Below are 12617 nucleotides of genomic sequence, written 5' to 3' on the forward strand. Positions count from 1 at the left end.
CGCCGATTCCACCTTCCAATGACCTTCCCTTGTATTTTATAAAATATAAATTTTCATATTTTAACGTACTTTGCATTAATTAAAATTAATATTTTATTATAACTGCATTATGTATCTTTTACAAATTTCTATACTACATGTGAAATAAAACGATAAGATTGTTATTGTATATTCGAATAATTCGGTGGCGGAAGGAGTGTCGAAACCGGGTCAGTTTTCAATCAGCCAGATTATATAGGCATTGTCGCATGCGGTTTACAGAGCACCAACCTCACCCGGTTTAGCTGGTAGAAGCGACACACGCATAAAGAGTCCTACTTTATATCCCGGAGCAGTTGTGGGCTGTTAGCCACCTGCCTGTCAACTTCCAAGCAGCCAGATTATAGGCATTGGCGCATGCGCTTTACAGAGCACCAACGTCACGGTTTAGCTGGTAGAAGCGACACACGCGTAAAGAGTCCGACTTTAACAGCCCACAACCGCTCCGGGATATAGCCGCCTGCTAGATATTCGGCCACCCTCGCCCGATTATGTGAATCATGAGCAGACTAGATCAACGGCGGACAACCCCCGGCCCGCGGGCCAGCTACGGCTGGCGAAAAGTTTCTATCCGGCCCGCGAGATCTTTAATAGATTATTAAATTGGAAAAATAACTAATTAATAGTTATTTTTCCAATTCTTTGTAATTTTCGAAAACGATAAGAGAAATAAATGTAGTAATTAACTTTTTATTTATTTATTTCATATTTGCAGACTAAAAAAATTACGAGTCACAAGAAGGCGTCAATTAACTACTACGGCCCGCGGAAAAAAAACGTAAAATTTCTTCTGGCCCGAGTTATAAAAACGGTTGCCCAACCTAGACTAGATTTATAACTTAACTCAACCGATATGAATTTACAGGCACGTTTTTATGATAGTTCTGTATAGTTGACGGGAGTTTTAAAAAAAATCCATTAAAATATTTGATATATTTATTCCGCGTTTATTCCGCTCTCCCATCTTATATTACTTACGGATTTCGATGTTAAACCGGTGATATTACGATTTAGTACGTCCCATCTGTAAGGGGATGCAGAAAAAACGTGTACAAATCTAGTACAGTGATAAAAAATTAACTGTTACTTTGGTTGCATCATTTACAACCAAATTTAATGAATGAGACTTACAATGGCACAAAAAAAGCTCTAGAATTTATTTTCCTTAAATTTACGATTTATGTATCGGTTATCGGTTGTCATAAAAATTTCTTTCCACTTCTTTCCCAAGACTACAGATATTCGAGTACAAAGTAACCGGTTTCGACTTATTTCTACTTAAGAAGTAGTTAAATAATTAAGCGATTAGGGAATTAGAAACATAAATAAAACCCCGATGAAAGAGCCGAAATTTTACTTAAACAGAAGCTTAACCGAACCAATCTCTTGCCGAGTACGGCGGGGTCTGATCTCTTCATAATATTAGATGTAAGAAAGAGAAATTTCTCCAGTTCAACGAGAGTGACCGAAAAGTTGTAAATTTTGGAAATTTCCGCGAACACTCGATCCTAAGACGAATTAGTTAGAAAACGAACGACGGACAATCTGTTAAGTTTAACATATTTAGATTTTTACAGCTATGGTGAGAAACGTTTAAAATCTACAACAACCCCGTCGCGTCCTTTGATATATACTAGTGACGCGACAAAAGAGGCATTTGACATCGACCGGTATCGGCACCCTCGGGATTTGGCACGGACACACCTACCTGGACCGTCTTTGATTCCATTCATTAGTCACTGGTAGGGAGCTATTTCACTAACTTGTAAGTGGATTGTTTTAAGATTTAAAAAGTAAAGAATATTTTGTTACTTTTATGTACGTTTCTTCACAAAGTTATATTTAATTATAAGTTTCATTAAAAGTATATTCATACAATTGAAGAATTTTTTGTACTAGGTTTCGTCACACATTTTGTTTTACCAAGTAAGTTTTTCTGATAATTTTAATTTTAGCCCTTATATCGTGGCTAGTGATTCAAAAATTTATTTTAAAAAAGTTTTGGCTCAAGACCGTATAGTGAAAAAGAAAACATTATTAAAAGAGAAAGACCGATGCCTAAATTAAATATAAATACGTCAACAAAAAATTTCGACATTTTGACGATAAAATTTATGACGAATGACGATTCTTTCGTAAAATTGAAGCAATTTGGAAATCAAAGCGGAATAGAATTTAACATTGGTAGACAATATAAAATAAATATTGAAAATTATAACAAGATAATTACGATTAATAGATATATCTAAATTAATAGATGTTATATGTTTTTTCTCAAAGCGAGAATTGACATTTAGAGGGCGTAGGGAATTTATTGAATCTAATAACGGAGGTAATTATATTGAACTTTCTTATTTATTAAGTACTTCGGATAATCTATTAAAAATACATTTAAAGAAGTATACGGTTTTTACTGGCTTATCGAACAAACGAATACGAACGTGCCCTGACGCGCAATTAATTGATTGCCCCTGAAAGTCGGCTTCTTACAGAAACACGGCTTCCCTATCATCAAATGTCACGGCACGCCACTGTATGGCACATAGCCCATTGATGAGAACAAAAATAAAATGGATAAAGAGTATTCCTTGTCATATAGAATCACTACTGGCTGTTAACTGTGGTCATACAAAATACTAATTTTTATTTCAAAAGACAGAATTATTTAAAATATATATCAACAATTGCATTATTATTGATTTATTACATCAAAAACTAAGAAATTATCAATTTTTTTCATGGATCTAATAATCTGGTAAGGTTTAATTTAAGCTATCGTTCACCTTTTCACAACTGGCATTTTTGAATCTTTTTTTTTTTTTTTTGGACAAAAATTGTATTTTATATACTGTAAAATATAACTAATGTTCTTGATTGATTTTAGCAGACATTAATTGCATATGTTTATAAATTTAAACAATTCAAACAAATTGTTAAAAACCTTAATTCTAATCATTCCAACTTTTTATAAGTATTGTAGATAAATAAAAAATAAAAACAACAAATTCCTCTTCAATGTTAATGTAATATATTTGTATAACAAACACCCATTTACTTAACTACATTATATAGGCCTTCTAGGTATTTGATAGGCAATGTGCATTTCCTATCAATTTGTACTCTCCCTTCTGTCTTTCTTTGTATATTCCTAAAATTTCATATAACCCACTAGTTTTTGATTTCTCACTTTTTAAATAATTCTAGTTTCCTTCCATATGTCTTGTTGGGTTGCAAGGGATGCAAGAACTGTTGAATAAGTGTATTGATTACTTACACCTTACTGTATTGATGTTCCTTCAGCCTACATTGTCTGGATGATCCAAACCCTTGCAATCCCTATAATTGAAAGCAATGAAAAACTGAAGAAAATACCATATTTCCTTGCTTAAGCCCAGGGATTCAAATAAACCCTGAGTTGTAAAACGGAAAATTTGTTGAAGTACTTCACTGTATAGAGTAATGTGTATTTATATTAAATGTTTATTTCAGATAGCCAACTGTTTAAATTTATCATAAAGGAATGTTTTTGCCCTGTATTAAGTAGGACAGCTTCAGAATCCTAATGAATATAAGTCACTGTTCAAACTAAATTTGAACTGTTTTTGAAGATCAGACAGATTTGATCCTCAAAAGCTCTCTCTTTTTGAAAGAGATGGTAAGTTTGAACCAGAAGATGGTAGTCAAGAACTTGATTCCTACAATAATATAAAAACAGACACAAATGACAATGTAATAAACAAATTAGAAGACATTGAAGACAGTAATTATTTCAAATATTACTATCATTGTAGCTGTAACCTATAAGTACAGTCAATAAATGATTTTGATAGTTTTTGAAAATGTACAATTAATTAATTGGGCTAATTTTGAAAAAATTGTAGATCTATAAATTCCCGCTGTCATCCATCTGTTGTCTGTCCTTCCTTAATCTCAAGAACAGTGTTAGATAGATGAATGTCAAGACCAGATATGAAAAGCTTAGGCAGGAGGCCCTGATATATGAGATTTTGGTCTAGACTCATATATCTTGGCAGTGTCTCTTGGCATTCCTTGCACACAAACAGTTGCCATTTTGAATCATGTGAATAGTGTGTGCTTTTCATGTTGTGTGATGGAAATGTTTAAGAAGATTGAGCAGCCAACCACCTGTGAAATAAGGTCCATTATTCACTTCCTGGCTGTAAGAAATCTGAAATCGGCAGAGATTCATCTCCACATCTGTAAAGTTTATGGTCCGAATGCTACGAGTGATAGCAAAGTGCATAAGTGGGTAAGACTGTTTAAGGAAAGTCGAGAGAATGTGCACGGCGAACCACACTCGGATTGACCGTCTGTCATTGTTGACGATCTTGTCCACGAAGTAGACACCTGCCGTGGAAACAGACGATTCACCATTTCCACCCTATCAGTTAATTTCCCACAAGTTTCACGATCAGATTTTTACAAAATAGTGTCAAAAAACTCTAACCATAGGAAATTGTGCTCTCGATCCAGGAATGGTTATCCCATCGGGCGGCACACTTCTAAGACACGAGTCTACAGAAACTGGTCTCATGCTACAACAAATGTTTCAACAACAAAGGAAACTATGTGGAAAAGTAGCCAAAAGTGTGTACAAACTGAGAAAAAATAAATTACTCATAATGTTTAGAAGTTTATTTTTTACTATAAAACAGTCCTTACTTTAAAAATATCCCTTGTATATTTTAAATTAAATAGATTAAAAATATGATTAAAAATTTCAGTCTGACATTGTGATGATGTCACAATAATTTTTGCTCATTACACTATTTCTTTTCATTTTTACCCACTTGTCTTTTGTAGCAAAGTTTCGTGAGTCTTCAAACCAGATCGGTAGATCAATGTTTTTCATGCCCTTGGCAATGTAATAACTTTTTTGTTAGCATATAAATGTTTGCAATATGTGAGTCCCAAGGAATATGTATGTTTTAAAGGATTCCTCCAGGGATTAATCAAGAAAATATGGTATTCATATTTCTTATATTTTCATATATTCTGCTTAAACTTTTCCTATAAATTAATCAGTTATAGAAAATAGAATGAGATAAAAATGTAACTCTGTTTTAAAAGTAGCAATTTTATCCAAATAAGACTACTATTAATAGAATGATTACTATTTGTTCAGGAACAATTAGCATATACTGTATTTCATAAAATGTTCAAAACTTAATATAATATATTGTGTATGAATACTTACCTCTAATGGCATCTTTCTCAGCATATCCAAGATGACAATCGGTAGCTACCAAAATATTTAAAGTATCTGTGTGCGATAGTGCATCTGACTCATTTAGGGACATTGCAAATTTATAACCTTAAAAGAATAAAATAAAGGAAAATGAGATCAAACATATATTCAATATTCAATATAAGAAAAAAATGACTGTATAATACAGAAGTCAAATGAAGCAAAGGGCTAGTCAAATAGATGTATATCAGACACGAGCCATATTCGATGTTCGGTAAACCAAACATACTGTAATTTAAAAAAAAAAAAAAACCCCTTTTGTTGCAGGCCTTTATGACTTAATAAATAGACATTTGAATTTTTTTTCTTTTTTAATTCCCACGGGATGTTAGAAACATTGATTTTTTAGAAATCATTAAAGCCGTGTGCCGTATACGAAGCCTTAACAAGCCATATCCGGCCCGCAGGCCGCAAGTCGACCCCCCCGGTATAGTATTTATTGTGTACAAAACAAATATTTTTCTATATCTGAAACTTTAAATAAATTAGATATAAAAAAACTGAACTTAAGAATTTAATTTACAAATTGTCTACTTATCACAAAAAATCTTGATTCCATAATTTGAATAATCCAAATTCGACCAAGTTTAAAAATTTTAAGAAATTAAATTCATTTTAAAACACTTTTAGATTTAAGATTGTCTTCAATAGGGGTAAAAATCTAAATAATTAAAATCATTAATTTATTAATTTAATTTATGGATCAGTAATTCTTTATTTTCTTAATTTAACATTTTGATACGTACCAGTACACTAATTATAAATTAAAACTATATTAATATATTTGGAAGAATACAGCTAAATGTGAATTGTCAGAGTATACAAATTCAGGCAGTTCATGTTTTCATATTTTTAACTGCTGATACACTTAATAGTAATGAATGCCTTCAAGAAATATAATTTTCCAAAAATCTACGAACGAATCGACTTTAGATCGTAGTACAGATTTAAAATAAATTTCTTAATGTATTCATGCTTTTCCAATTACGTACACAAACCAGTTACTTGATGGGTTTTATAAAAAATCATCCAAATAAACTTATTATAAAATTATGCCTGCATAAATTTACTTTTAGAAAATAAACTGAGACAATATGTAGGGATGACTCTGAAAGCTTTGCATTGCAGGAATACTATAGGACTTGAAACAAAATATTTTTTATTTAGGAATATTGGACAGCAGTAACATTTTTGGAGTCACTGATGTTTGTGGTTGCACTTCACATGGCTTATCATGAAAAAGTATGACCACTCTGAAATTTTTTTGTACCACCTGAACACAGTAGTAAAGGGTGGGACATCATCTCCAAAAGCCAATTTCATTCATTCATAACAATCTTTGTCATTCAGTCCAACACAAAAATCATAGCAAATCGTTGCATGAAGTGCTTCTATAGAAAGTTCCATTGTTACTATGACAAACAGGGCTTGTCTCACTTAGATTGAGAGAGATCAATGAAATTTGTTTATGCATAATAGGTCATGTAAAGTTTATTATTAAAAAAACAAACGCTTTAATTCATCGTGGATGGTTTGCTTGTATGCAAAACTTTCAGAGCAACCCTTGTATTTCCTTACAGTAGTTTCTGCTGTACATTTAACATTGAGAAAATATTTTCAATTTTGATGATATTAAAAAGGGCAATTAACATGTTTGTTGTCAATTGATGTAATTCTGCATCTTGACACAATACAAAATTGCATGTTAAACAATATTTTTGATACATTTCTTAGTTTTTATTTTAATAAATTTATAAAGGTTCAGGAAATTAATATGAGTAAAGAATTTGCCTTCATTATAAACTGTAAATGTCAATATAACACCAAGCAATATCAAAATAAACTTGGAAATTGTATAGATTGCACCCTATGGAATTTTGGAACTTTGAGTATATATCTTAACTTGGGGGACCAAGACGAGTTCGACGATACCCTACTTTTGAACTGGAGACCAAAAATAAGAAAGTTATCATACTTTTTTCGGCAATCGCGCGACGATCGGGAGTCGCGTCGCTCTATCCACTAAGCCTATCGCGTGTTTAACAGGCAGTCCGGCAAGTCGGCCATATATACCTTCAAGAAAGGCGGATGTCGATCCACAAGCACACCGATCGTCTACAGTCGGAGTTAAGTCCTTTTTGCACACCCTCGCGCTCGTGGACCTCGGGGGCTACCGCTCCTCGGTCTCGCTATTGCCGGCGGTCGGCTCGTAGTACTAGCCGACCGCACTATCGCAATCGGGAGTCGCGATGCTCGAACAAAAGGAAAAAAAGGAACCGGCCTTCGATCGTTCGTGCTCCCGACGGACTCCCTCCGGGAGGGGAGCCGCAGGCAGGCCGTCGATCGTTTAACGTCACTAGTTATCGATTCTCGGTAGTTATCGAACAAAAGAAAAAAGGAAGTGGCATTTGACTATTCGTGCAATTTCTTACCTTTCAGAGTGCTTTTTTTAAATTTGTTTGCAGACTTTACCGCGAGATGGCAGCACTAGCAACTACGGTGCCGTCCGCACGAAAGCATTAAAAAAGTACGATAACTTTCTTATTTTTCGTCTCCGGTCCAAAAGCAGGGTATCGTCGAACTCGTCTCGGTCCCCTCGGGCCCTGCGGTGGGTCTGAGGCCACATCGGGATCCCGGCAACGAACGTGCCGACCAACTGGCCAAGGCGGGGGCCAGGGGCCCATTTGTAACGAGGACGGTAGAACCCTCGCAACATACATAAAAGGTACTCTACTGCAGTGGTCGATGAGGAGTTGTCAAGAGAGCTGGACTCAGAGTACGGTGGGTGGTCGACCCACGCCTTCGTGCCTGACGTTGGCCTTACCCCAGTGAGTTGTTGTAGGTTGCTTACGCAGATACTGACCGGACACGGGAGGTTTCCCCATTTCAAGTCCATTCTTGGACAAGGAGATGGTTGCTGCTCCTGTGGGTGTCCTCGCGGCGACGCGAGACACTACGTACTTGACTGTCCTCTCACAGAGGATTTCCGCCGAGGGGCTGACCAAGTCGACTGGTCCAAGCCGCCTGAACAAGTACTTCGAACGCTAGCAGCAAGTGAAGGAAACTTATTGAAACTAAAGGAATTGATGGTTAAAGTCTCAGATCTTTCGATCTATGAGCCCATGGACGCATTGGGCTGGGCACTCCCTTCTTGTAGGGAAGGGTGCCCTATTTAATGCTTGGGATTATCACTTACGATAAGTCTGTACGAATCAACAATCGCGGCAAAGGAGCATGCCGCATAATAAAATAAACTAAATGACAGAGCAAGTTCATGCGGTGGAAACCGCACAAACATATAAAAGTTATGCCAAAGTTAGTGAGTTGGGGCTAAGAGGGCAGATGGCAGCTCAGGAGAAGCCTTCGGTGCCCCAACTAAAAGAAAAAGAGTCTGTGACTACCTTCGGGTAAGAGACCAAGGCCCATGATTAAGGCATAGTCTCTCGAACCCTGTAGTGCCTGGTGGCGGAGCAGGGGAAAAGAGTTTCCTTATGAGGTCGGTCCCATGTAGTATAGATATACTCAAAGTCCCAAATTCCATAGGTGTAATCTAAACTATCCCCGAGATTAGTTTTTAAGATGAAGAATTGTATACATTTATATATATTAAGTGCATCGAACTTTTAAAAATTAAGCATAAAACTTTCATATATTAGGTGCATCAAACGTGCCTCAGGTATTTGTAATGCTGCTGGAACGCCCACTAGGAGGCGTCCTGGGCTACTAGTACTTTATAAATGTATAATCATTTATTGCCCGCCTTTCATATAGGAAGGCGTTCAGTTTTAATTGTTTTTAAACTTTTATCCATTTTCACAGTTACTCAGCACGGAAACATGTTTTGGAGATCGATAACACGTGGATGATATCAGAAACCTTCCTTATCTTTACCGATTAAAATGTTTCAACCATAATCATTCGTCGACAGGACGAATTATATTTGTCTATATTATATATATATAAAGCATTATAAATTCATACCTTTAAATATAAGTAAACAGAACACGTATAGACCTCTACATAAGTAAACAAACGTCACAATATATTTTCGACATAACCCGCAACTCGTAAGTTAGCGGTAAAAATCACCGAGTGTTGCCAGCTTTGAAGACAAAATTTAATAAACGCTATAAAAGATAAATTATTGTTTATTTTTATTTTTTTAAAATTTGAAAATTTATAAAAATTATTTTAACGAATTTTTTATTTATACGTAAATAAAATCGTAAATTTCAAACTTTCAATATACGCTCTAAGTATTCGCCGCCCGAATTAAAGTCGGGAAGATTCGAAAGAAAATAATTTCTGTAAACACGTAATTATTGCGTGTTGCGGCTCAGCTTTTTCTGTATTTTTTATTCGACACTTATGGTACCGCTTACAAGAAAAAAATTAACAATTTACCACCCCGCCCACCGTGGACCAGTGGACAAAATCAAGGGGCACGACACGGAGCGAAAAGGTGTAGGTGATTCATTCATTATGAGATTTTTCAGACGATTCACATAAGAATTCTATGGACTTTTGAGTGAATCACGAAAGTTTATAGAATTCTTATGCGAATCATCTGGATTTATAAAGATTCACAGGATTTACACAAGTTAATTTTTTTCCCATACGATTTAACTTATAACGATAAATCTTAAGTAAGGTTAATCTTGAAGTTAATTCGTTCTAAATTCGATTTTCATTACTTGTTCGATTACTTAGGACTCTCGTGTCTTTCCCTCAACATTTCGTGAAAATCATTTTAGCGTCGTTGATATTTGGTAGGTTTGCTACTGCAATAATACGGTCGTATCCAGCTTCCAAAAGACATTCTCTAATTAGCTCGGTTAGATTAGCTATTTTTAATGATGCCATGAAATTTGTATCCTATAAATATTATATAGAAATCTTGGTACAGTGCGTTATTAAGTCTGTTGACTAAAGTATAATAAAACAGTGTATTTAAAATCAAATAATACAAGGCAGGTTCGGTAGAAAACCGCAAATGTGCCATTAAGAGCAGTGGTAAAGAAATGTAGGGAGCCCACCTTTGTCTTAGAAAAAAGATTACACGAATATTTATCCTCACAACTCGAAGATGATAGGCCGGTGGCAAAAGATCCTCTTGTCGTAGTCAACGAGTACAAAATATTTCTTTAATGGAAGATGAAGTAGCGACCGTTTTGGATTATGAAAGCGTGTATCCTTCAGTAATGATTGAATCTTGTGTGGAGACATTATTGAATTTCGTGTGCAACAACAAACCACAGTTGCTTAATTACACCCAAGACCTAGAAGAGTTAGCTAGCCTTGTATGCCATCAATCTTGTTTTACTTTTTGTGGTCAAATGTACAGGCAGAAAAGAGGGGTTCCGATGGGAAGTCCCCTCTCTGGAATTCTTTGCGAGCTAGTAGTTAGAAGATTAGAAAGAAGAGTCCTGCGTGATTTTAAAGAAGATATTATACATTTCTGTAGATATGTGGATGACATTTTTATTTTATGGAGAAATAATAACAGGATACACGAGTTTTTAAATAGAATCAATGATAACAAGGATAGTCTTAAGTTAAAATTGGAACAAAAAAGTTCCTGGAATGTGCACTTCTTGGACATTAATATCGAGTTCGTGGGAGATCATTTGTCCACCAACGTGTATATTAAACCTACTCACACCCCACCAGTGGCGTAGCGTGGGTGTCAGCTGCTCGGGGCGGAGGAAAATTTCGCCGCCCCCTTATTTCGGCATCTCAATTCAAAAGACTAAAATATACAGTAATTCTAAAAAACTTTTCGGCAAAGAACAATCATTATTATTGTGTATTGTACACAGTGGCGTAGTCGTAATGGGGTGGCAGGGGCGGCCCGCCCCGGGCGGCAGTTTAAGGGGGCGGCAAAATTTCACAATAAATAATAATAATACCTAAATAAGGAGGCGGCGAAATTTTCCTCTGCCCGGGCGGCTGAAACCCACGCTACGCCACTGATTGTGCAGGTGTATTGTGTATTGTGTATTTATTGTGAAATTTTGCCGCCCCCTAAAAGTGCCGCCCGGGGCGGGCCGCCTCTGCCGCCCCCACTACGCTACGCCACTGCACCCCACTATATATACCCGCACAGTCGATGGATCCATATCGATATAAAATGGCCGCTTTCAAACTTTGATAAGAAGAGCTTATTTATATTGTGATAGAATCGATGACAGAAATAAAGAAATTAATAGGATGTTGCGAGTAGCCGAGACCCTAAGTTACAAGAAAAGCACTATTGTTGGATTACTCGAGAAGTACGAATGGAACGAAAAGAAAAAAGGCTTAAATACCGCTCTCAATAGGCGCTTAAACACAAGACAAACGCACGAAATCTTCCAATACTCAACCAAAACATAAGACAAACGACAAGACAAACGTGCTCACAGCCCAACTCGCAATTTGGCACACGTACGTTTAATTTTTGGTCAAAAATGTCGCAATAAATAATTTCTCGTTGCATTTTAAATTGTTCTTGATTCATTATAATCTCGAAGATCCGTCTTTATGCATTTTATAATGTCGATGCAACAGACCAAATTCACAAATGAAAATTCGGTTTCTATCCGGTTTTTTTCCGCTCCGTGGACATTAAGTAGGCCTTTTAATCGAGCCCATTAAGGGTTTGGCCTGGTCCACAGCGATGCCGGGTAGCGAGGGATTGGGACCGATACATTCGGAATGGATCACCTCCCGAAAAATTCCTGAAGTTTTTCGACTCGAACGAGTCGTTTCCGGGCCTTTATAATTTCAAATTTCTCAGAAAAAAAGTTGTGAATAATTCGTAAATATATGAACTACTGTATTATTATTATTATTAAAGAAATGAATTCTCGTAATTAATATAAAATGTTTTATTGTTACAGACATAAATTTCTAACTACCTATCTTAGATTAATCAAGCATATAATATACATAATTAATTAAGTCTTTGGGTACCATAGAGCACACAAGAACTTAATTAAAAATGGTCATCCAGCGCTCTCTAAAGATTTCCATCAATTACGATTTGTCCTTCATTCATCAATGGCTACCAGATCTGTTCTGGTATTCAACGTTTATGGTGTTTCACTATTGTAAATCGAAGTTTCCGACAGAACGACAGGTTTTCGCGATCCATACTTTTTCTTCACGTACAGTACAGTACATTGGCTGCATTCTTAAAAACTTAAAGGTCTAGTTATGCAAAAAACAACACATTCGCGTTGCTGCTCCGGGATTCTTATCGCACCGAAACTTTCGTTTACCATTCTCGTACCGGAAACGATGGGCGGCTTTCGTGCAACTTCCATAA

The 12617-nt window shown here is 35.8% G+C and overlaps 1 protein-coding gene across 1 annotated transcript; it reads left to right on the forward strand.

The window, feature by feature from the left end:
- The first annotated feature begins 10455 nt into the window (after positions 1-10455).
- LOC136970727 (uncharacterized) lies at positions 10456-10986 on the forward strand. Its single transcript, XM_067265185.1, has one exon. It carries the CDS (start codon positions 10456-10458, stop codon positions 10984-10986), a length of 531 nt encoding a protein of 176 aa, XP_067121286.1.
- The last annotated feature ends 1631 nt before the right edge of the window (positions 10987-12617 follow it).

The sequence above is a fragment of the Centruroides vittatus genome, unplaced genomic scaffold (genome assembly GCF_030686945.1).
Source record: "Centruroides vittatus isolate TY-2023 unplaced genomic scaffold, ASM3068694v2 contig_2127, whole genome shotgun sequence".
NCBI classification, from domain to species: domain Eukaryota; kingdom Metazoa; phylum Arthropoda; class Arachnida; order Scorpiones; family Buthidae; genus Centruroides; species Centruroides vittatus.

What these genes read in the sequence shown, in the direction of transcription:
- LOC136970727 (XM_067265185.1), top strand. Translation starts at nt 10,456, where the DNA reads ATGGAAGATGAAGTAGCGACCGTTTTGGATTATGAAAGCGTGTATCCT.